Source organism: Misgurnus anguillicaudatus, chromosome 23, assembly GCF_027580225.2.
Source record: "Misgurnus anguillicaudatus chromosome 23, ASM2758022v2, whole genome shotgun sequence".
NCBI classification, from domain to species: Eukaryota; Metazoa; Chordata; class Actinopteri; order Cypriniformes; family Cobitidae; genus Misgurnus; species Misgurnus anguillicaudatus.
The window spans coordinates 8,830,245-8,840,142 of NC_073359.2; the positions used below are offsets into that span (position 1 = coordinate 8,830,245).

The 9,898-nt window shown below is 38.5% G+C and overlaps 1 protein-coding gene across 1 annotated transcript; it reads left to right on the forward strand.

Annotated features, from left to right (window-relative positions):
• The first annotated feature begins 333 nt into the window (after nt 1–333).
• Nucleotides 334–7,222, forward strand: LOC129454051 (vitellogenin). Its single transcript, XM_073862221.1, has 28 exons — nt 334–470; nt 589–609; nt 694–845; nt 977–1,228; nt 1,303–1,464; nt 1,542–1,690; nt 1,771–1,921; nt 2,046–2,203; nt 2,287–2,452; nt 2,548–2,665; nt 2,753–2,979; nt 3,072–3,289; nt 3,377–3,474; nt 3,606–3,730; nt 3,820–3,921; nt 4,054–4,173; nt 4,267–4,453; nt 4,544–4,646; nt 4,729–4,914; nt 5,035–5,146; nt 5,234–5,444; nt 5,527–5,804; nt 5,893–5,937; nt 6,057–6,134; nt 6,217–6,423; nt 6,508–6,650; nt 6,739–6,877; nt 6,977–7,222. Exons 1-28 carry the CDS (start codon nt 431–433, stop codon nt 7,091–7,093), a joined length of 4,065 nt encoding a protein of 1,354 aa, XP_073718322.1. The 5' UTR covers nt 334–430; the 3' UTR covers nt 7,094–7,222.
• Nucleotides 7,223–9,898: the final 2,676 nt, after the last annotated feature.

Below are 9,898 nucleotides of genomic sequence, written 5' to 3' on the forward strand. Positions count from 1 at the left end.
ACCCTGAGCTTGGCTAATAGAATAAGTACTTGAATTTTAGGGTTTTATGTAAGGTCATGTTTGGGTTTTTGGGAAAAGTCAAAATTTCAAATACACCACTAATTATAAAATTACCCATATATTTCTCATAATATATATCAATATATTGGGACCAACATACATACATACATATACAAGGGACATTCAAATCACTCTTATCTCATGAGACAAAGCATCTCGGTTTGACTTGAATGGCCCTTACAGCATTTCTATGGACTTTGGCCTGGAGGATGACATGATGACAGGCCAGGGCAACCTAACCTTAAATTGATATACATGTACAAATCAGTTAACCAAATGTTAAAAATTCATTTAACAAATAACATCTGGTCAGCAAGACACTACTATAAAAGATCTGTACCTCTGTGGAGTTTTACACACACCACCAGCCATGAGAGCTGTTGTGCTTGCCCTGACAGTGGCCCTTGTGGGTGAGTAAAATTTAACCTATACTATATTGTGTATATATTATTTCTTTTTATCTCATTTTACAAGTATATGTAAAATTAAAGTGTGATTTTAAGTGCAAATATTTTTTATTTATTTCAGCATGTCAACAAATGAACCTTGGTAAGAATTATGATCTGGCAATTTTTGTTCTTCATTATATCGTAATTTTAAAATTGTATTAATAATAGTCTGAACTCTTTTCAGTTCCTGAGTTTGCCCCTGATAAGACCTATGTGTACAACTATGAGGCTCAGCTTTTGGGCGGTCTTCCTCAAGAAGGTCTGGCCAGAGCAGGAATCAAAGTCAGCAGTAAGGTTCATCTCACCGCTGTGACAGAAAATATCTTTCTGATGAAGGTAAATATTACAAATGTAGAAATGAAATTAAAATAGTGATACAGTAGATGCTCTTAAAAGATGTATCTTAAGAGAGTTGTTTCATTTTGGAAAACCTTATTAGAATTTAAGGTAAAATTGTTTCTGTACAGCTCAGGGATCCTCTGCTCCACGAGTATGGCGGCATCTGGCCCAAGGATTCTTTCATTCCTGCCACTAAACTCACTGCAGCACTGGCTGCTCAGCTTCAGATTCCCATCAAGTTTGAGTATGCTAATGGTGTGGTTGGAAAGGTATTTGCCCCAGCAGAAGTTTCCCCTACTGTCATGAACTTGCACAGAGGAATCCTCAACATCCTTCAGCTCAACCTCAAGAAGACCCAGAACATTTATGAACTTCAAGAGGTGAGAACGTGGCCATGGTACCTTATTAATCCATTTTAAGACCTGCTATCTAATGTTTTTACTTTTTCTGGAAGGCTGGAGCTCAGGGAGTGTGTAGGACCCACTATGTCATCAATGAGGATCAAAAGGCAAACCACATTATTGTCACCAAGTCTAAGGACCTCAGCCACTGTCAGGACAGAATCATGAAGGACATTGGCTTGGCATACACTGAGAGATGTTCTGAATGCACACGGGTAATACAAAATACAATAAATCTAAAAAACGTTATATATTATATTATATAAAAATGACACTTTCTCTATTTCAACAGAGGGATAAGAGTCTGATTGAAACTGCAACTTACAACTACATCATGAAACCAGCTGCAAACGGTGTACTGATAACGGAAGCAACAGTTGAGGAAGTGCATCAGTTCTCACCCTTCAAGGAGATCCATGGTGCTGCTCTGATGGAAGCAAAGTATAATGGGTTTTTAAATTAAGTTACAGCATTTTTTACAAATGTTCTTAAGCAGTTAAGACTGAGAAATCTTTTTCTAGACAAACCTTGACTTTTGTTGAGATTGAGAAGAACCCAGTCGTTCCCAACAAAGCTGATTACTTGGCCCGTGGATCCCTGCAGTATGAGTTTACAACTGAGGTTCTTCAGACACCTATTCAATTAATGAAGATCAGTGATGCACCAGCCCAGGTACACTTGACCGTTTACCTTAAAAGATCTTTAACTTTAAATGGTTTAAGTTTTTAAAAGGTCTAAATAGAAGGTTTGAAGGTGCATTTGTTCTTCAACTAAATATTGCCTTTTTTCTTTCTAGATCATCGAGGTCATGAAGCACTTGGTTACTAACAATATGGCTGTGGTCCATGATGATGCTCCTCTGAAGTTTGTTCAGCTCATTCAGCTCCTCCGTGCTGCCACCTGGGAGAATATTGAGGCTATCTGGGCTCAATTCAAGGACAAACCAGTTTACAGGTACATTGTTGAAATATGTGAACAGTAATAGACTGTAGTTAGTAAGTATGATTTCTTTATAACTGAAACAATGTATCTGTTAGGCGCTGGCTTCTGGATGCTCTTCCTGCTGTTGGGACACCAGTCGTTGTAAAATTCATTAAGGAGAAGTTTCTGGCTGGTGAACTTAACAATTCTGAATTCATTCAGGCTCTTGTGATGGCTCTGCAAATGGTCACTGCTGATTTGGAAACCATCAAGTTCACTGCTGTGGGTACATTTTACTCTTATCAAAGTGTGGATTTGTAAATATTGTCTAAGCCAAACCTGATTACAGTTTATTTAATTCAAATTTTTTGGAACAGAGTTTGGCAATGAATGAGAAAGTCGCTGCAATTCCAGCAGTACGTGAAGTGGTCATGCTTGGATATGGTTCTATGATCGCCAAACACTGTGTTGCAGTACCTACCTGCAATCCTGAGCTCCTCAGGGTAAAAACTTCAATCTATCCTTTTTTTTTTAAGAAGGACTACTGATTTGCAATATTTTCTAATAATATGCACATAACAATCCTCAGGCCCATCCACGATATTGCTGCAGACGCCATTGCCAAAAACGACATTCGTGAAATCTCATTGGCTTTGAAAGTTCTGGGCAATGCTGGTCACCCTGCTAGTCTTAAAACAATCACAAAGGTCCTGCCAGGACTGAGAACTGCAGCTACTACTCTGCCCATTAAAGTCCAGGTTGATGCCATCTTGGCCCTGAGGAACATTGCCAAGAAGGAACCAAAATTGGTAAGAAATTGGTCAGAAATCATTGGAATTCAGCCATAAAAACCAACTGTTTACATTTCTTTAAATAAAACAAACTTTCTTTCTCACCTCAGGTTCAGCCGTTGGCCTTGCAGCTCTTAGTGGACAGGGCTCTTCACCCTGAAGTGCGCATGGTTGCTTGTATTGTGTTGTTTGAGTCAAAGCCCTCAGTGGCTCTCGTCTCCAGCCTTGCTGGTGCTTTGAGACTTGAGACCAACATGCACGTGGCAAGCTTTGCCTATTCACACATTAAATCATTGACCAGAATCTCTGCTCCTGATATGGCATCCGTGTAAGAAAAACAAACTTTTTTCATATTCAGTATTGATAATATCCCTTCATTTGAGCACAAGAGATAATCATGTTTTTTTGTTTTCAGTGCTGGTGCGGCAAATGTTGCCATCAAGCTTATGAGCCGCAAGCTGGACAGGCTTAGTTATCATTTCAGCAGAGTCCTTCAGTTGGATATCTATCATAGTAAGTCAAAGTCATAGTAAATCATTGTAGTCAGTGAACAGAAGGGACCATAGGCAATTGTTTGATTATTTATTATGTGCAATTACAAGAGTTTGTCCATTAATTTAATTGGTTTCTCTGTCAATGTGAAGCTCCTCTAATGATTGGAGCTGCTGGTAGTGCCTATATGATCAATGATGCCGCCACCATCCTGCCCAGAGCTGTCATAGCTAAAACACGTGCCTACCTGGCTGGAGCTGCTGCTGATGTTCTTGAGGTGAACAATTAAGATTATTTTCCTAAATATTAGACTTCTGGTTTAAAATACGTTCAATGCATTTATTTTCTTTGGCTTCGTTTAAACAGATTGGCGTGAGAACTGAAGGAATCCAGGAAGCTCTTCAGCAATCACCTGCTGCAGATCAAAGTGCTGACCGTATCACAAAGATAAGGCACACAATAAGAGCTGTAAGTTCTGTTTTATTGTTTTTGTTTATTTGTGAATTTATTTGTGAAACAATAGTTTATTGTTTAATTGTGAACCATTAAAAAACAGCATGCATTTTGCCTACATCATCATTTTTGTTTTAACTCCTGAAGCTCACCAACTGGAAGGCTCTGCCAGACAATCAGCCATTGGCTTCAGTCTACATGAAATTATTTGGACAAGAAGTGGCTTATGTCAGCATTGACAAGACTGTTATTGAACAAGCATTACCGGTACTGATGTAATTCATGTAATCTTGCTCATTACTATAAATTTCAGATCTGTTACCATCAGAACGCAAAACTTCTCATAAATACTATTTCTAGCTTGCTACTGGACAAAAACAACGTGAACTGTTAAGGGAAGCCCTTAAAGCATTGCAGGAAGGATTTGCCATGCAGTATGCCAAACCTCTGTTAGTAACGGAAGTGCGTCGTATCTTGCCAACATCCGTTGGTGTGCCCATGGAGCTCAGTTTGTATACTGCTGGTGTTGTTGCTGCAACCGTCAACGGTACGTTTTTTCTTTATTTTTGTTGTTAATTTTTCAAGTTCTTTTAAAAAAAGGCGTCTTGTTTTAATGTTGTTCTGTTAATCCGTCTAGTTAAGGCCACTATTACACCTCCTCTTCCTGAGCAGCCTGAGACCACCACTCTTGAGCAACTGAAGAGGACTGATATTCATCTGCAAGCTGAAGCTAAACCAAGGTACTCATTAATAGCCACACATTGAACTATAAAGAAAGAAATTCTATAATTAGTTTTACAAACATAATGTTTCTTCTTCCAGTGTTGCTCTGCACAAATTTGCTGTAATGGGAGTAAACACTGCCTTCATCCAAGCTGCTATAATGGCCCGAGCAAAGACCCATATAATTCTCCCTGGAAAAGTTGCTGCAAGAGCAGACCTTCTCAAGGGCAACTACAAGGTGGAGGCCCTGCCTGTTGAGGTTCCTGAACATTTTGTTACATTGAGGTAACACGGTTAGAAGAACTGATATAAAATATATGCCAAAATGTAGAAACTGAACCCAACAAAATAACAGTATTGTTAAAAAATAACGGTAGCTAAAAGTATCTCATCTCTTTTGGACAGCTTTGAGACTCTTGCTGTAGTCAGAAATATTGAAGATCCCACTTCAGAGAGGATTGTTCCTTTGGTACCAGAGATGTCTGTTCAAAACTCTCAGACTAATTCTGGTGAACAGGTAAGTTTTCAAACCACTACTGAACCTGGATATGCAGCAACATCCTAAAATTTATTTTGCTATAAGTTTCCATTTTTTTCTTGACAGTCTTCCGAGAGAACTAGTTATTATGGTGGATCAACTGAGGTCCGGTCTGTGAGATCTGCTGCCCCACTGCACAAGACTATGTGTCATGTTTTCCCATACATTGAACTCAAAGGATGTGTTGAGGTGAACTCCCACAACGCTGCTTTTATCAAGGATGCTCCACTATTCTACATAATTGGACAGCATTCAGCACGTTTTGCAATAGCAAGAGGTATACTTATGAACAACATTACATTCATGCAAATCAAAATCATTTTAGAGAAAAATATAAAAGTTTCTGGTTTTGTCTGCAGGTGATGGTCCTGCAGTTGAAAGATTGGAGCTTGAAGTCCAAGTTGGCCCTAAAGCAGCTGAGATGCTCAATAAGCAAATCAACCTTATTGATGAGGAGACTCCAGAGGGTAAGACCATCCTGTTGAAACTGAGGGAAATCCTGGAGGCTCAAGCCAAAAATGCTCCAGTATCTTCTAAGAGTAGCAGCAGCAGAAGCAGCAGCAGCAGCAGAAACAGCAGAAGCAGCAGCAGTTCCAGCAGTTCAAGCTCCTCTATTTCCAGCTCTCGCATGAGTAAGGTGAGGACATGGATTGTTCCTGGTAGGTTATGTATTAGGTGTAATTTCTCTAAGAAACAGGTATAATCATTTTTTTATGCGTTTTCAGAATCCCACCATCATTGAACCTTTTAGGAAATTCCACAGAGATCGGGTAACTATACTAAAATTAATATTGTTATGTACAATTGTTCATTGTATATATTAACTATTGTAGATCATTTTTAGGATTTTCAGTACAGCATTTGTTACAAAGCATTTTTCTGTTTACAGTACCAGGCACCTCATGGAGCCTCAAAGGCAAGAAGCAGTGGAAGCACTGGATCTAGTTTTGAGGTCATTCAGAAACAAGTGAGTCAACTTGTGTTGTGTTGTTCATAATACAAATCCAAAAACTATTATTATCTTAACAAGGTTGCATATGTTTTTTTAGGCTAAGTTCCTTGGAAACTCGATCCCACCTGTTTTTGCTGTTTTTGCCCGTGCTGTGAGAGTTGACCGAAAACACCTGGGCTACCAACTTGCTGCGTATTTTGATAGGCCAACTGAAAGAGTGCAGCTTGTTGTGTCCTCAATAGCTGAAAATGACAACATGAAAATTTGTGCTGATGGTGTCCTGCTCAGCAAGCACAAAGTTGTGGTAGGAGTGGATCTTGAAAAAATCCAACTGAACAGATTTAAGTTGAATTAAAGTAAATTTAACACACCTCAAATTTCCTTTTAGGCCAAGGTTGCTTGGGGTCCCGAGTGTCAACAATATCAAGTCACTGCCAAAGCTGAGGCTGGTGTTCTTGGAGAATTCCCTGCCGCCCGTCTGGAGCTGGAATGGGAAAGACTTCCAATAATTGTCACCACCTATGCCAAAAAGTAATGTTAATTAACACACAACATATTCTTAGGTTATTTAAAAAATGTTTAAATAAAATCTATGTTCTTTGCATCTTTTCTCAAATAGACTGTCTAAGCAAATCTCTATGGCAGCTCTTCAGACGGGATTCAAACTTGAAAGAGCTACAAACAGCGATAAAGAGATTGAACTGACCGCAGCCTTGCCAAATCAAAGGACTCTGAATGTCATGGCTAGGATTCCAGAGGTGAGAAGACAAGAATCATTCATTTAAATGTTTATGACTCACAAAGAGTCATATATGATGTGAAAAACAACTAATTTATTTTTGTTTCTGCTGCTTTAGATGACAATGTCAAGAATGGCGATTCATCTTCCGTATGCTGTTCCCATCAATCCAGATGGAACTTATTCTGGTCATATTGATGAAGACATTCTGACTTGGCTTAAGAGCCAAATGTAGGAATAATTAATAAATTAAATTGTACATTTTCTGGAGAAAATGTAAACCGTGTTAATATGGTAATTATTGTTGACATTTTAAATGCATATGTTTGTAATGTGATCTTAATAAATTTTCAGCAAGCATCAAGGATTTGTAAATTCTTATTTTTATAATGACAACCTGCAACACCCATAATGAATGCAATATAAATGGGTCAGCCTTTTAGCTTAAAGTGTTTTGTTTCATCATGATTTATTAGCTAAAAATCTTTTAAAGTGTTTAAATGAAAGCAAATACTTGCTACTGTATGAACTGACATAGCAAGAATACTTAAAACACCTTAATGCTGGGACACTGTAACTACATAGCAAAATCATCAGTTTACCACCAGACCTGAATCCAAAAGTTAAAATAACAAAAGTTACAAACTGTTTGTAATATGAATCAAATGTAGTTATCTCTGATAATCATTACATTTGGAGAGATGTTTGGTTATTCTATTTTAAGTCATTATTATATTGACTGTTCAATTGGTTCTCAATGTTGCTTAGAGTCTTGCACCAGAAGTTGCTGGGTACAATCTCGACCATGCAACTAGTTAAGAGTTAAGAGGTTTGTCTGACCAAATAATTAAAGGCAGCCGATATGCCAATCTTAACCTTTATTGTTAGAATCAAGTGGTTCCTCAAACCATATAAATAACAGAAAAGGCAGAGGATACGCCTACTTAATCCTGGTCGTAGATTTGCAGTAACAAAAGATTCATCAAATTTACTTGTAGTCAAGAAGTCAAAGTAAATTAGAATAAAGTCAAACATAATTTATTAGCTAGGTAAGAAAATCATAATTCAAAAACCAATTCAGAGTCTAATTTAAATATGAAGCATAAATCAATAAACAGTTGATCATATGAAAGCATTGCATAACTGGCAAAAGGAAGATACACAGTAACGGTACATTCACACGGGGCGATAGCGTTTACACTTGACGGAAGGCTTGTCTGAAGTGTGGCCAACAGCCAATCACAGTGGCCACAGCACATGCTCCGGTCTTCCATAAATGTAATTGGCTAGCTCTGCCTAAGTTATTTGCATAAGGCGACTGACGCAGTGCCGACAAATCCACAATTCAGTTCGGCAATGCATGACGTCACCCATTGAAAGTGAATGGGAAGTGTTAACGCTTTTGCCCCGTATGAATGTACCATGATATTGTGGGAGATCTAACAATGGAATCCCCAAATTAAATTAAAATGCATGATTGAATTTAGAATTTAACTTTCATATACATCATCTATAACAGGGATGGGCAACTTCGGTGCTGGAAGGCCGGTGTCCTGCAGAGTTTAGCTCCAACTTGCCTGAGCACACCTGCCTAAAAGTTTCTAGTATGCCTTGTAAGACCTTAATTGGCTGCTTCAGGTGTGTTTAATTATGGTTGGAGCTAAACTCTTCAGGACCAAAGTTGCCCATCCCTGGTCTATAAGGTAGTGTGCACACCAAAGCTTCTACGTCGGCATATGTTTTCAACTGTTTCCAATGGAAGCGTGGCGCTTTTCAAAAAGCCAGCAACTGGCAGTTTTTTCGCGCTGAAGCTCTGCGGTTTTTCCGTGCTCAGCACTGAATGCTGAGAGTTTAAAAATATTCAACTTTGGGTGAAAAGCTTGTCAATGTTAGATTACACATGGCGGTCCAATCACAGTTGAGGAGGGGCGGTATAAACATCACAACAATCAACCGGCGCATCTTACAAACACTGATAAACAAAGCAGAAGTACACAGCAAAATTTCTGTAAAATTGGCTTCTGTGTAAACCCCAAAGCATCTCATAATTGTTCTGGGATTGCTCCCATCAAGTGGACCTAGTAACATTGTCATAACATGCATGGAAAGTGTTGTGGTTCCCCTTTTTCCGGAGTAAAACCGTCTTCAGTCGTGGGTTTCGATTTCAAAGTTGGACTTTATTGTTAGCGAGATAAAGCCGTGAGGAGATCTTGCAAGACCTTCTGACCACTTTCTGTACTATGGTTTGTATATATAGGGTTGGTTATCCAAGAGCCAATACAATAGCTTCGTGTTCAGGCTTGTAACATAAAGAAACTCATGGCATCACTTTTATAAAGGTGTCCTTTCCAGATCCTTTGTGACCCTTAACATGTAGACCCTCACCATGTATTCCTTGAACAATTTCTCATGATTGCAATACATACTGGTAATAACCTAAATACATAACGGTAAACTACTTGATACACATAACTGGTTATATTTATATAGATTGTACTTGATTTCTTTATATTTTGATTTACAAAACCTTCTTCAAAAGCATTCTGTATGAACAAGATGCAGAAACAATGCCGTAAGGGGCATGCCATAGTAAAGACCCCACACAGTGTGGTGGTTGTCTTGTAGGTAGATGTGAACTCTTTTCAGATGTTGATTCTCATAGGAATTCAATGTTTTCTTATGGTTAGGGTTAAAAGTTTTGAACATTAACTTTTTATATACTTTGAGCCATCCTCGATGTTCGTGATTATCTTTTTTCAGACAAACACAAAGTTATTTTAGAAAATGTCCTGGCTCTTCCAAGCTTAATAACCAGGAACCAACTTCTGACTTTGAAGCCCAAAAATATGCATCCATCCTTCACAGAAGTAATCCATGCAGCTCCAGGTGGTTAACCTCTCATCGCGCACTAGCTCGGGGGCGGAAAGACGTCAGTTTTTTAACGCTGCTAACAATATCTAGCCTACTGTCTACAAACATGAATAATATTAACATTACTATACATCGTTTAAAAGGTCTCCGGGTTTAGCATCAGTGTATG